The sequence below is a fragment of the Somniosus microcephalus genome, chromosome 1, assembly GCF_052327205.1.
Source record: "Somniosus microcephalus isolate GS21.2 chromosome 1, FLI_Smic_1.0, whole genome shotgun sequence".
Classification (NCBI taxonomy): Eukaryota; Metazoa; Chordata; class Chondrichthyes; order Squaliformes; family Somniosidae; genus Somniosus; species Somniosus microcephalus.
This window is the reverse complement of record NC_140987.1, coordinates 8,035,608-8,051,236: the sequence shown is the minus strand read 5'-3', so window position 1 is coordinate 8,051,236 and position 15,629 is coordinate 8,035,608. Positions and strand designations below refer to the sequence as shown.

At 50.0% G+C, this 15,629-nt stretch overlaps 1 protein-coding gene across 1 annotated transcript in view; it reads left to right on the top strand.

Moving 5' to 3' along the window:
- The window catches only part of fbxo4 (F-box protein 4), a 286,805-nt gene that overhangs the window by 246,953 nt on the left and 24,223 nt on the right, over window positions 1–15,629 (top strand). Inside the window, exon 2 of the mRNA XM_085964565.1 lies at window positions 10,926–11,152. Within this exon, the coding sequence (XP_085820691.1) occupies window positions 10,926–11,152 (227 nt within the window). The remainder of the gene's footprint in view (window positions 1–10,925; window positions 11,153–15,629) is intronic.

Here is a 15,629-nt window from a genome sequence, read left to right as displayed (position 1 = left end):
TGTGATATACCTATCAATTCATCCAATGAAAAGCGATGAGTTAAGATAGTAACTATAGGTTTTTATTGGCTAAATAACAGAGCCCACCCTCGTGGGTGATCGGGTCCAACAAGGAGGAATACCAGCCAGTCGACCACCTTTATACCTGGGCAAGCAGGCGGAGTCATGGGCGGAGTCAGCTGTGGTCAGCCCAGGTATAACAGCGTGACAAGAGGTGACCTTGTGTAGTGATACAACAGTGTAAACAGTGATAACCATAGTGTAACGATATAAACAGTGATAACCATAGTGTAACGATAGTGAACGATAAAAGTGGTTTACCACATTCACCCCTTGTTTAGATTTGAGTCCGGCGGGGTGAAGTGTGCTACCAGTTCGGGTATGTCAGTCTGTCCGGAGGCCTCGTAAGTCTCTCTGATCGGCGCAGCAGCGGCGGCGGTGATGTAGTATCCGATGTTAATGCTGGTGTCTGCGTGGTCGGCGAAGGCTCGTGGGGTTCCGGCATGCCGTCTACCTGGGGTGGATTTGGGGGGGTGGTGGGGGGTAACGGTGGTGTCTCAGGGGTGCCCGAGGGTGCAAGGTCTCGTAAGGAGACTGTGTCCTCCCGCCCGTCTGGGTATGCCACATAGGCGTACTGGGGGTTGGCGTGCAGGAGGTCCACCCTCTCGACCAGGGGGTCCGTTTTATGGGCCCTCGCGTGCTTTCGCAGCAAGACGGGCCCCGGAGAAGTCAGCCATGTTGGTAGCGAGGTTCCCGTAGTTGACTTCCTGGGGAAAACAATCATTCGTTCATGGGGGGTGGCATTAATGGCCGTGCAAAGCAGTGACCGGATGGAATGCAGCGCTGCCGGGAGGACTTCCTGCCAGCGAGAGGTTGGCAGGCCCTTAGACTTTAAGGCTAAGAGAACGGCCTTCCAGACAGTCGCGTTCTCTCTTTCCACCTGGCCGTTCCCTCGGGGGTTGTAGCTGGTGGTCCTGCTTGCAGCAATGCCTCTCGCTAGTAGGAACTGGCGAAGTTCCTCGCTCATGAAGGATGAGCCCCGGTCGCTATGTATATAGTTCGGGAACCCGAACAAGGCGAAGAGGTCGTTCAGGCATTTGATGACCGTGGTACTGGTCATGTCTGGGCAGGGGAAGGCAAAGGGGAAACGGGAGTACTCATCAATGATGTTGAGGAAGTACACATTACGGTCAGAGGACGGGAGGGGCCCCTTAAAATCGATGCTCAAGCGCTCGAAGGGGCGGGTGGCCTTGATCAGGCTTGCTCTGTCCGGCCTAAAGAAATGCGGTTTGCATTCGGCACAGGTTTGGCAGTTCCTGGTCATGGTCCTGACCTCCTCGATGGAGTAGGGCAGGTTGCGGGCCTTAATGAAGTGGTAAAGTCTGGTGACCCCGGGGTGGCAGAGGTTGTTGTGGAGGGTCTGCAGTCTATCAATTTGCACGTTGGCGCATGTACTTCGTGATAGAGCATCTGGGGGTTCGTTCAGTTTACCAGGTCGGTACAAGATATCATAATCATAGGTGGAGAGCTCGATTCTCCACCTCAAGATCTTGTCGTTCTTGATTTTGCCCCTCAGCTTGTTATTAAACATAAAAGCGACTGAACGCTGGTCGGTGAGGAGAGTAAATCGTTTGCCTGCCAGGTAATGCCTCCAGCGTCGTACTGCCTCCACGATCGCCTGGGCCTCCTTCTCGACCGAAGAGTGTCGGATCTCAGGGCCCTGGAGGGTCCTTGAGAAGAAGGCCACAGGTCTCCCCGCCTGGTTAAGGGTTGCTGCTAGGGCGAAGTCGGATGCATCGCTCTCCACTTGGAAAGGGATAGACTCATCCACCGCGTGCATTGTGGCCTTAGCAATGTCTCCCTTTATGAGGGAGAAGGCTGCGCACGCTTCTGCCGTCAGGGGGAAGGAGGTGGACTTCATGAGGGGTCTGGCTTTGTCCGCATAATTCGGCACCCATTAGGCATAGTAGGCGAAGAGCCCCAGGGTTCTCTTCAGCGCCTTTGGACAGTGGGGGAGGGGTAGCTCCATGAGGGGGCGCATTCTTTCGGGGTCGGGGCCGATGACCCCGTTCTCTACTACGCAGCCGAGGAAGGCGAGACGCGAGGTGTTAAACACACATTTCTCCTTATTGTAAGTGAGGTTCAGCCGTTCGGCCGTACGGAGGAATTTCTCCAGATTAACATCGTGGTCCTGCCGGTCGCGGCCGCAGATGGTGACGTTATCTAGATAAGGGAACGTGGCCTGCAGCCCGTTCTGGTCAACCATCCGGTCCATCTCCCTTTGGAAGACCGAAACCCCGTTGGTGACGCCGAAGGGAACCCTAAGGAAGTGGTAGAGGCGGCCATTCGCCTCGAAGGCGGTATACTGGCGGTTCTCAGGGCGGATAGGGAGTTGGTGATAGGCCGACTTAAGGTCGATGTTGGAGAATACCCGGTACTGTGCAATCTGATTGACCATATCAGATATGCGGGGAAGGGGGTATGCGTCCAGCTGGGTGTACCGGTTTATGGTTTGGCTGTAGTCGATGACCAGGCGGTTTTTATTGCCGGTCTTAACGACTACGACCTGGGCACGCCAGGGGCTGTTGCTCCTCTCGATGATGCCCTCCTTCAGGAGACGCTGCACCTCAGAGCTAATAAAAGCTCTGTCCCCGGCGCTGTACCGCCTGCTCTTGGTGGCGACGGGTTTACAGTCGCGGGTGAGGTTAGCGAACAGGGAGGGGGGCGGGACCTTGAGGGTGGATAGGCCGCAGGTGGTATGCGGTGGGCGGTTTAAAGGCTGCTGGTTGTCGACTGTGAGTGGGGGGAGGGGTCCACCGTATGCCAAAGTGACACTTTGAAGGTGGGATTGGAAGTCCAGCCCTAGTAGGACGGCAGCGCAGAGCTGGGGCAGGACGAGGAGTTTAAAATTTTTATACTCCGTGCCCCTAACCGACAGGGTCACAACACAGTAGCCGCTGATGTCTGTAGAATGGGACCTCGACGCCATCGAGATCCGGTTGTGCGTTGGCCGGACAGTGAGGGAGTAGTGGCTCACCGTGTCTGGATGGATGAAACTCTCCGTGCTTCCGCTGTTGAACAGGCAGGTCGTGGCGTGGCCGTTTACTTTGATGTCCATCATGACTTGGACAGGTGATGCGGGCGAGCTTGGTCCAGTGTGACGGAGGCTAGTGTATGGCTGAGCGAGCTGCTGTAGTCTGCGGGTGAGGCGGTGGTCGGGTCTGGAGACAAGGTGGCGGTCGAGTGTGGTGGACAAAATGGCGGCGCCCACGAGGTTGAATAAAATGGCGGAGAAGATGGCCGCCCCCACAACTCACATGAGGCACTGCTGGTGTCGGTGGCCTTGATCAAAGATGGCTGCCCCCACGACTCACACGAGGGGATACTGGCATCTGTGGCCTTGATGAAAGATGGCCGCCCCCACAACTCGCATGAGGCACTGCTGGCGTCTGTGGCTCTCCCCCTGCAGGCCTTAGCGAAGTGGCCTTTCTTGTGGCAATCGGAGCAAGTCGCGTTTCTTGCAGGGCAGCGCGTCCTCGGGTGTTTCGCCTGGCCACAGAAGAAGCAGCCGGCGGCCCGATCGCGGGGCTCCGATGTTGCAGCCGGTACCGGGGGTGGCGGTCCCGATCGGTTCTGGGACACCGACGCTGAGGTAGGTCCCAGAGGCGGCGGTGCGAGGGGTATTGCGGCCGGGGTCGGGCCGGAGTCCCAGGGTCGCGCAGCACAGTACCTGGAATACGCCTCGAGGTCCCGATGGGCCACTTCCAGAGAGCGAGCGAGGGCTGCAGTTGTATTCAGGTCGAGGTCCTTTGATTCGAGCAGTCTTTGCCGTGAGTAGTCGGACCGAAGGCCTTTCACGAAGGCATCGCGGATATTCCCTTCAGTATTTTCTGCAGCCGTTACAGCTTTAAAGTCACAGTCCCTGCCGAGTGTTTGTAGCGCCCGTAAAAATTCATCTACAGACTCTCCTGGCTGTTGCGAGCGGGATCTTAGGAGATGTCTGGCATACATAGAGTTTACCGGGCTCCGGTACTGCTCTTTCAGCAGGTTGAGGGCATCCTCGTATGTAGTAAGGTCCTGGATGATTGCAAATACTTTAGGGCTCACTTGGGCGGTCAGAACTCTTAGTTTGGATCCCGGAGGCACGCCGGATTCTCCCAGGTAGGATTCGAAACAGCTCAGCCAGTGTTTGAAGTCGAGGGCTGAGTTCGCTGCCTGTGGGTTTAGATCCAGGTACGGCGGTCGGAGGGCTCGCAGCCAGGCCGGCTGCTGTGGCTGTTGTAGCTGGCCGTTTGGCTGGTCGTTTGGCTGCTCCGATCCACTCATTTCAAAATTTAGCCAATAAAATTGATATACCTATCAATTCATCCGATGAAAAGCGACGAGTTAAGATAGTAACTATAGGTTTTTATTGGCTAAATAACAGAGCCCACCCTCGTGGGTGATCGGGTCCAACAAGGAGGAATACCAGCCAGTCGACCACCTTTATACCTGGGCAAGCAGGCGGAGTCATGGGCGGAGTCAGCTGTGGTCAGCCCAGGTATAACAGCGTGACAAGAGGTGACCTTGTGTAGTGATACAACAGTGTAAACAGTGATAACCATAGTGTAACGATATAAACAGTGATAACCATAGTGTAACGATAGTGAACGATAAAAGTGGTTTACCACAAGTTGCTCTTGAGAAGGTGGTGGTGAGCCGCCTTCTTGAACCGCTGCAGTCCGTGTGGTGAAGGTACTCCCACAGTGCTGTTAGGGAGGGAGTTCCAGGATTTTGACCCAGCGACGATGAAGGAAAAGCAAAATATTTCCAAGTCAGGATGGTGTGTGACTTGGAGGGGAACTTGGAGGTGGTGGTGTTCCCATGTGTCCGCTGCCCTTGTCGCTCTAGGTGGTAGAGGTCGCGGGCTTGGGAGGTGCTGTCGAAGAAGCCTGTGGTACTTTATCAAACGCCTTCTGAAGTCCGTATACTCAACATCATCCGCACTACCCTCATCAACCCTTTCCATTACTTCATCAAAGAACTCAATCAAGTTAGTCAGACATGATTTGCCTTTAACAAATCCGTGTTGGCTGTCATTTATTAACCCATATTATTCCAAGTGCCAATTAATTTTGTCCCAGATTATTGTCTCTACGAGTTTCCCCACCACCAACGTTAGGCTGACTGGCCTGTAGTTGCCGGGTTTATCCATCTCCCCTTTTTCAAACAGGAGTATAACATTTGCAATCTTCCAGGCCTCTGGCACCACCCCCATATAAAAGGAGGATTGGAAAATTGTGGCCAGAGCCTCAGCTATTTCCACCCATACTTCCCTCAGCAACCTAGGTTGAATCCTATCCAGACCGGGTGACTTTTCTACCTTGAGCACTGGCAACTATTTTAGTACAGCCTCTTTATCTATTTTTACCCTCTACCACCTCCTCCTTTACTGCTACATTGGCAGCATCCTCTTCTCTACTGAAGACAGATGCAAAGTGCTCATTTAGTACCTCAGCCATGCCCTCTGCCTCCACAAGATCTCCTTTTGGGCTCTTAATCAGCCCCACCCTTCCTTGGATATACTTTTTCTCTTTATATGTTTATAAAAGACTTTAGTCTTCTCTTTTATATTACCCACTAATCTTTTCGCATTACCCCTTTTATTTCCTTTTTTAAATCTCCTCTGCACTCTCTGTATTCTGATTGGTTCTCTACTGTCTTATCAACCTGAAATTTATCATAAGCCTCCTTTTTCTGTTTCATTTTAATCTCTATGGGCGTGGAATTTGGTACCGCCCCGCCCAGGAAGTGGAGTGCAATGTCGGGCGCTGAACTTCCTGGTGGGGCAGTAACCGAGGCGATATCGGGACGCGATCGGCTGAGGAGAGGGCCGCTGCGCACTCTGCAGGGCCTCTGATGGCCCAACTAGGCCACCAGGGCGGCGTGGTGCCGCGGCCGCAGTCCAGCACCGAGACGTGGCACCGGGCTGTGCGATGGCGGCCAGGACCGCACCACGGCACACCACGGAGGGCCAAGCTGGAAGTCAGCCAAAAAAAAGAAAATGGTGGCGCGGGTCGCGGCCGCACCTCGGCCTAGAAATTCACTTGGGCGCGGGCAGCTCGCTCGCGCCCAAAAGTTAGTGCTGGGCAGGGAGGCATTAGCGCACGCCGTATATTCGTCTTCTGCGCCCCAATTCGGAAGCGGGCGCTATAGCAGGGTGTGCCCGCCTCCGTTTGGGGCGCTGCAACTGAATATCGGCGCGCTAGTTGCCGCAGCGCCACCCGATGCGGTGCGGCAGGCTGCGGTACTGCAGGCCTCCTCCTTCTCTTAAGGGGGAGGTGCCTGCAACGGCCGGAGCCCCGATCGCGAGTGCCTGCAAAAGAGCCCGGCACAACGGAGAAGTGCCGGGCTCCACGGAAACCAGCCGGCAATGCCGCGGGGGGTGTGGAGGAGGCCGGGGAAGGAGGTGCGGGCAGGCGGCCGCCGAAAAACCGGCCGGCCGCACCTTCCGCTTTAAAGCGCCCCACTATGGCAGCAGGACGGCCCCATTTTCTGGTCGCTGTTTGCGCCTGCTTCGGAGGAGGCGGCCGCAAATAAATATGGGGATCGGCGCGGTTTCGCGGCATTACGGGCCACCGCGCACACCGATGACGTCATCGGTCCCGGCGCAGCGCTAACGGCTACCGCCGCCAATGCCGCTGCACTCAATTTCCGCGCTACCACCCCGCCGGCGCAAAAGACCTCTTTAGGCGCTAAGTGGGCGCAAGGCCCACTGAATTTCCAGGCCCTCCCCTTTAACTACCGCCCCGCGAGCGGAGGATGGCCATGCTCGCGACCCGTGAGGCTGGCGCTGACACTGCCCGCGGCAACCTCACGGAGCGCAGCCGAATTTCTGCCGCACGATGGTAAGGGGACGTCATTGCCCGGGGCGCTACCGGTGGGGGCGCGGCGCTATCGGGTAGCGCCTCAGCAATGCCCCATTGAATTTCACGGGAGGTGCTTTTTCCGCCTCCCCCCGGGTGATTAGCCCTTTGCACCCCCCAGAGGTGCTAATGGCAGTCACATTGGAGCCGAATTTCGCCCCCTATATCGTTAGTCATCCAGGGAGCTCTAGCTTTGGATGCCCTTCCTTTCCCCCTCATGGGAATGTGTCTCGTCTGTACTCGAACCATCTCCTCTTTGAAGGCCTCCCATTGCTCATTTACTGTTTTACCTGCCAATCATTGTTTCCAATCTAATCTAACTGGGCCAGATCCCTTTTCAACTCACTGAAATTAGCCCTCCTCCAGTTGAGTATTTTCACATTGGATTGTTCCTTGTCCTTTTCCATAACTACTCTAAACCAAATGATACTGTGATCACTGTTCCCCAAATGCTCTCCCACTGAAACATGCTTCACCTGCCCCACTTCATTCCTGAGAACTAGACCCAGCACTGCTTCCTTCCTCATTGCAGCTCGAAACACACTGATCAAGGACGTTCTCTTGTACACATTTCAGGAATTCCTCCCCCTCTGTCCTTCACACAATTTTTTCCCCAGTCTATACTACGATAACTGAAGTCCCCCATTTTCACTACTATTGTTATTACATCTTTCTGAAATGCGTCCCGCTCTATCTTCCCATTATCGGGCGGTCTATAGTGTACATGCAGCAGCGTAATAGCTCCTCTTCTGCTCCTTATCTCTAACCACATAGATTCAGTCTTTGAACACTGAAGTACAATGCATTGTGCAGTCAGCAGTGAACAAGCGGCGTTAGCCGTTCATTACACTTACCCACAGACTTTCTGTGGGCTTTTGCACTAGAATGTGCGTTATTAGAGAGCCAAAACAGCGCCGTGTCCTCTACAGGGGATCTGGGACCGGTGTGAACAGGTCAAACAACTGTGCATCTCCTTAACTAATCAGAGGGAAAGAAAGATGGGATTAAGAGAGAGAGCTAAAGAAACAAAGAAAAAGTTAAAGAAAAATGTACTTAACTTTTTTAATATCGCCAACAATAATTGAAGGAATGAGGCTCCACACTTGTGAAAGTTAATTTTCAGGGCCAGAGAGGTTGTTTGGCAGTAATTAAGACTTATCGCGCCGTTAAAAAATTACTTACACTAGAATGGACAAATCCTAACCTTTTCTGGCGTGTTTTGTGGGTATCTATCACATAAGTACCACAACTTCACGGGCTTCTATGTGTTTGAATGGCGAGTCTCTGGGGAGATACCGGTGTATCGGAGCTTCTGGAGGAGTAAGGCAACTCGGGCAGAAACCTCCTGATTTCCACATTTAATTGCGCATGTTGGAAGTTGCTGTCCAATTTACCCCTTAATAGCAGTTATTTCTACAGCAAAATCCAGGTCAATATTATCCTTTTCCAGGGCTGTAACAGTTTCTTTCATCAATACTGCCACCCTCTCTCCTTTTTTTGTCCTTCCCTATTTCTCCTGAATAGTGTCGCTAGGAATGTTAAGTTCCCATTCCTCCCCTTGTTTGAGCCAGGTCTCCGTTAATGCCACTTTAGCATATTCCCATGTGGCAACTTGTGCCTGCAGATTACCAATGCATTGCTGGTCATCTTCCAGAACTCGATAGACTCTGGAACAGTACCCATGGATTGGAGGGTAGCTAATGTTACCCCATTATTCAAAAAAGGTGGTAGAGAAAAAGCGGGGAATTATAGACCGGTAAGCCTGACATCGGTAGTGGGGAAAATGCTAGAGTCCATTATAAAAGATGTAATAGCAGAGCACTTGGAGAGCAGTGACGGGATCGGACAAAGTCAACATGGATTTACAAAGGGTAAATCGTGCTTGACTAATCTACTGGAATTTTTTGAGGATGTAACTGGTAGAATAGATAATGGAGAACCAGTGGATGAGGTCTATTTGGACTTTCAGAAGGCTTTCGATAAGGTCCCGCATAAGAGATTAGCTTGCAAAATTAAGGCACATGGGATTGGGGGCAAGGTATTGACTTGGATAGAGAACTGGTTGGCAGATAGAAAGCAAAGAGTTGGAATAAACGGGTCGTTTTCCGAGTGGCAGGCAGTGACTAGTGGGGTACCGCAAGGATCGGTCCTAGGACCCCAGCTGTTCACAATATATATTAATGATCTGGACGAGGGAATTGGATGTAGTATCTCCAAATTTGCAGACGACACAAAGCTGGGTGGGAGGGTATGCTGTGAGGAGGATGTCGTGAAACTCCAGTACGATTTGGACAGGTTGGGTGATTGGGCAGAAACATGGCAAATGTGAGGTTATCCACTTTGGTGGCAAAAACAGGAAGGCAGATTATTATTTGAATGGCAATAGATTGGGAGAAGGGGAAGTGCAAAGAGACCTGGGTGTTCTTGTGCACCAGTCGCTGAAGGTAAGCATGCAGGTGCAGCAGGCGGTTAAGAAGGCAAATGGTATGTTGGCCTTCGTATCAAGAGGGTTCGAGTACAGGAACAAGGATGTCTTGCTGCAGTTGTACAGGGCCTTGGTGAGACCGCACCTTGAGTATTGTGTGCAGTTTTGGTCGCCTTATCTGAGGAAGGATGTTCTTGCCATGGAAGGAGTGCAGCAGGAATGACGTATGAGGAGAGATTGTGTCGATTGGGCTTGTACTCACTGGAGGTTAGAAGATTGAGAGGGGATCTCATCGAAACCTATAAAATTCTGTCAGGTCTGGACAGACTAGATGCAGGAAGGATGTTCCCGATGGCCGGGGAGTCCAGAACTAGGGGTCATAGTCTAAGGATAAGGGGTAAGCCATTTAGGACTGAGATGAAGAGGAATTTCTTCACCCAGAGTGTGGTGAATCTGTGGAATTCTCTGCCACAGAGGGCGGTGGAGGCCAGTTCATTAAATATATTCAAGAAGGAGTTGGATATATTTCTTAAGGCTAAAGGGATCAAGGGATATGGGGAGAAGGCAGGGACAGGGTACTGAATTTGGATGATCAGCCATGATCTCATTGAATGGCGGAGCAGGCTCGAGAGGCTGAATGGCCTACTCCTGCCCCTATCTTCTATGTTTCTATGTTATCTGCCACATTCTGCATTTACACACATGCATTCCAAACCCCCTTGGTCTGATTTTATTTCTCCGCTGTCTGATCCCTCCTATTTCTGTACTCCTGTGGCATTCCTGAGAATGACCATTTAGTGTCAAATTAGTGCCAATTTTGTGCTGTGGGTCCATCGCCACTAAAAACTGGGTCAAAATGGAGAAACTCATTTGACATAGAACCCTTACAGCTAGCAGAAAGGGGAGACACTCATTGCAATGGTGTGGGTTAGATTCAAACTATGTCCCAGAGGGGAAAGGACAGTATTTAAACCCCAGCAACATAATCATATGGGAAAATGCGTGAGCTTGTGAAACATAGAAACATAGAAGATAGGAGCAGGAGTAGGCCATTCGGCCCCACGAGCCTGATCCGCCATTCAATGCGATCATGGCTGATCATCCAAATTCAGTACCCTGTCCCTGCCTTCTCCCCATATCCCTTGATCCCTTTAGCCTTAAGAAATATATCTAACTCCTTCTTGAAAATATTTAATGAATTGGTCTCTACTGCCTTCTGTGGTAAAGAATTCCACAGGTTCACCACTCTCTGGGTGAAGAAGTTCCTCATCTCAGTCCTAAATGGCTTACCCCTTATCCTTAGACTGTGACCCCTGGTTCTGGACTTCCCCGCCATCGGGAACATCCTCCCTGCATCTAGTCTGTCTGAAGTGAACTAGAAGTGTGTGTCTTGAGCTCCAACTGCAGCCTTCCTTTGGTACTTGGACGTCTCAACTAATAGCCTGCATTTCCAACCACGTGACCAAAATCAATTCTTCATTCCTGAACATTTCTTCGGGGATCCAAACAAAACTGCTACTCTCTCCCTCCCCTCAACTGTTGAAGTTTATAATCCAGGGATCTGACAGGTTGAAATCTCTGTCGTGTTGTTCTAGGTCGAGGTGCAACTGCACATCATGGCCTTGCTGTCTCCGCGGGATCTGTGCCGACTGGGGAGCGTTAATCGTTATTGGAATGCCATGGTCCGTGACCCACTGTTGTGGCGCTACATCCTACTGCGGGATCTCCCACACTGGAATTCTGTGGACCATCTCTCACTGCCAGATGCAGCATTACTGAGCAAATCACTTACAGACAGTGCAGAGCAGGACTACATGGCAGCGTAAGTGAGACAGGGTTTTAAAAAAATATATCCAATTTCCTTCCCTCCCACTGACAGTTTTGGGTCTGGTTCTGTGGGCATTGGCGACCTCCGTGACCTCTTCGAGCTGACCATTACTCATATGTGAGCCTAGTCAATGAGTGTCAACAGGATATTCAGCCATGAGGCCGTCACCGCGGGGCTCAATGCTGTGAAGTGTCCACTCGCTACCCACTGCCCTGTAAAGTGCTACCTGTAATCAGTGCTGTAGATAGAATCATAGAATGGGTACTGCACAGGAGGCCATTCGGCCCGTCGAACCCATGCCGGCTCTCTGCAAGAGCACTTCAGCTAGTCCCACTCCCCGCCCTTTCCCCAAAGCGCTGCAAATTTTTTTCCTTCAGGTACTTATCCAATTCCCTTTTGAAAGCCGCGATTGAATCTGCCGCCTCCACCACCCTTTCAGGCAGTGCATTCCAGATCCTAACCACTCGCTGCATAAAAAGTTTTTCCTCATGTCACCTTTGATTCTTCTGCCAATCACCTTAAATCTGTGTCCTCTGGTTCTCGACCCTTCCACCAATGGGAACAGTTTCTCTCTCTCTACTCTGTCCAGACCCCTCATGATTTGAACACCTCGATCAAATCTCCTCTCAACCTTCTCTGCTCTAAGGAGAACAACCCCAGCTTCTCCAGTCTATCCACATAACTGAAGTCCCTCATTCCTGGAACCATTCTTTTAATCTTTTCTGCACCCTCTCTAAGGCCTTCACATCCTTCCTAAAATGTGGTGCCCAGATGGGTGAACATTAATGGCCCAGAACTTCGGGTCTCCACGGGTGAGTACGCACGGGGTACTCACCCGTAGGCCCAATGGAAGTGCCGGTTTCCTGCATGCACTGCGCATGCGTGGGAAACCGGCACTTCCGTTCCTCTGAAAGAAGGGGTTAAGAGGGCAAGCGTGTGCGGGAGAGGCTGCGCGTGCGCATCGAACTTCGGTTTATTTTGCAGGTTTTCCCGGGAGGGTAAGTCTCCAGAAGTTACACATTTAAAAAGCAGGCGTAAGGCCTGCTTTTAACAAGGTAAGTGGTGGATTAATTAAAATTAAAACATTTTTTCCACAGGTTTATTATTTTTAAATACTTTAAAGAAAGCTAAGTTTATTTTTAGCCCCGTTAGAAAATAAAATTATTTTTTTCAAAAATTTAAATTATTGTTTAAAATAGTTATTTCATGTAATTTATAGTTTATTTAAAAAATGCGATTTAAAAAAAATTTCTTTGAAGATTTAGTGATGTTTTGGGGCCCGTATTATTTCTAAGTTTTGACAGCTCTTCCTGTCAAACTTATGAATGGACATTCCCTGCTCCGATTGGCTCCCCATGGCCCACGTGATCCCAGGGGACGCTTCAAACTAACTGCGCCCCTGGGATACGCAAGCACTGCGCGCCGGCAGTTGGAGCAGGCCCAGGATCGGAATCCCGCGCGGGCCCACAGCTCAATGGCCGGTGCGCTAGGTAAGTGCAGGTCGGGGGCTTGCACCCGCGGGAAGCCTCTGACCCGAATTTCTGGGCCATTATTTTTTTCTGTTTAACGGATTATATTTTATACCAAAGTAGGGCTGAAGGAGGCACAGATTTACAATAATCACAAAAATAATTAAAGGGGGTTAGAAGAAATGGAGGTAAAATGTGGAATTCAGTGCCACAAACCATTGCTGAAGTGGAGTCCGTAAATTCTTTCAAAAGGGAATTAGGTATTTGTCTGAGAAAGAGGAATATTAAAGGGTATGGGAAGCGAGCAAGAACATAAGAAATAGGACTAGGAGTTGGCCATTTGGCTCCTCGAGCCTGCTCCGCCATTCAATAAGATCCTGGCTGATCTTCTACCTCAACTCCACTTTCCTGCACTATCCCCATATCCCTTGATTCCCTTTGTTCCCAAAAACCTAGTGATCTCAGCCTTGAATATACCCAATGACTGAGCACAAACTAGCGAAAAATATAAAAATGGATTGTAAAAGCTTCTATAGGTATATGAAAAGGAAAAGACTGGTGAATGTAGGTCCTTTACAGTCAGACAGGAGAATATATAATGGGGAATGAGGAAATGGCGGAGAAATTAAATAAGTACTTTGTTTCTGTCTTCATGGAGGAAGACACAAAAACATAAGAACATATAAGAACATAAGAAATAGGAGCAGGAGTAGGCCAATCGGCCCCTCGAGCCTGCTCCACCATTCAATAAGGTCATGGCTGATCTGATCCTAACCTCAAATCTTCTATCACTCTGCATCCACCCGAACCCATGTGATCTCCCGGGAGAGGCGAAAAACCAATTTGGGAGGAAAAATCTGGGAAATTCTTCTCCGACCCATCTAGGCGATCGAAACTCGTCCAGGAGATCACTCTGTCCCTATATAATCTACAGTACTTACCTTCTGTAAAGGCGATCTCCACCCAGCCAGGAACAGGAATAAAACCATCTCCTGAAATCTAACACAGAATTAGAACACAAGAAGTAGGAGCAGAACCAGGCTACACGGCCCCTGGGCCCGCTCCACTACCCACAGGGCCATGACCATTCCGAACCTAGACTCGTGTCCAATTTCCTGCCCGCTCCCCGTAACCCTTAATTCCCTTTACTTCTAGGAAACTATCTATTTCTGTTTTAAATTTATTTAATGATGTAGCTTCCACAGCTTTCTGGGGCAGCAAATTCCACAAACCTACCACCCTCTGAGTGAAGAAGTTTCTCCTCATCTCAGTTTTGAAAGAGCAGCCCCTTATTCTAAGATTATGCCCCCTAGTTCTAGTTTCACCCATCATTGGGAACATCTTCCCCGCATCCACCCAATCAAGCCCCTTCACAATCTTATATGTTTCAATAAGATCGCCTTTCATTCTCCTGAACTCCAATGAGTAGAGTCCCAATCTACTCAACCTCTCCTCATATGACAACCCCCTCATCCCCGGGATTAACCGAGTGAACCTTCTTTGTACTGACTCGAGAGCAAGTATGTCTTTTCTTAAGTATGGACACCAAAACTGTATGCAGTATTCCATGTGCGGTCTCACCAATACCTTGTACAACTGCAGCAATACCTCCCTGTTTTTATATTCTATCCCCCTAGCAATAAAAGCCAACATTCCATTGGCCTTCTTGATCACTTGCTGCACCTGCATACTAACGTTTTGAGTTTCGTGCACCAGGACCCCCAGATCTCTTTGTACTACAGTACTTTCCAGTTTCTTGCCATTAAGATAATAACTTGCTCTATGATTTTTCCTGCCAAAGTGCATAACCTCACACTTTCCAGTATTGTATTCCATCTGCCAAAAAACCTCCCAGAAATACGAGAAAACCAAGGGTGTGGTGAGAATGAGGAACTTAAAGAAATTATTATTAGTAAAAAAACAGTACTGGCAAAATTAATGGGACTAAAAGTCGATAAATCTCAAGGCCTACATCCTAGGGTTTTGAAAGAGGTGGCCGTTAGGATGGTGGACGCATTGGTTGTCAGCTTCCAAGATTCCATAGATTCTGGAACAATTCCTGCAGATTGGAGGATAGCAAATGTAACCCCGCTATTTAAGAAAGGAGGGAGAGAGAAAGCGGGGAACTACAGACCTGTTAGCCTCACATTAGTAGTTGGGAAAATGCTGGAATCTATTATAAAGGATGCAGTAACTGGGCACTTAAAAACTAATAGTAAGATTGGGCAGTGTCAATATGGATTTATGAAAGGGAAATCCTGTTTGACAAACCTATTGGAATTCTTTGAGGATGTAACTAGTGGAGTAGACAAAGGGGAACCGGTAGATGTGCTGTATTTGGATTTCCAGAAGGCCTTCGATAAGGTCCCACACAAGAGGTTGGTGAACAAAATTAGGGCACATGGAATTGGGGGTAATATACCAGCATGGATTGAGAATTGGTTAACAGACAGAAAACAAAGAGTAGGGATAAACGGGTCTTTTCAAGATGGCAGGCTGTGACTAGTGGGGTACCGCAAGGATCGGTGCTTGGGCCCCAGCTATTCACAATCTATATCAATGATTTGGATGAGGGGACTAAATGTAACATTTCCAAATTTGCTGAGGATACAAAACTAGGTGTCAGTGTCAGTTGTGAAGAGGATGTGAAGAGGCTTTAAAGGGATCTCGACAGGCTCAGTGAGTGGGCGAGAACATGGCAGATGGATTATAATGTGGATAAATGTGAAGTTATCCACTTTGGTCGAAAAAACAGAAAGGCAGAGTATTTCCTAAATGGTGAAAGCTTGGGGAATGCAGATGCTCAAAGGGACCTGGGTGTCCTTGTACATGAGTCACTGAAAGTGAATGTGCAGGTGCAGCAAGCCATTAGGAAGGCAAATGGTATGCTGGCCTTCATTACAAGAGGATTTGAGTACAGGAGTAAAGAAGTCTCACTCCAATTATATAGGGCCTTGGTGAGACCACACCTGGAGTACTGTGTACAATTTTGGTCTCCTTAC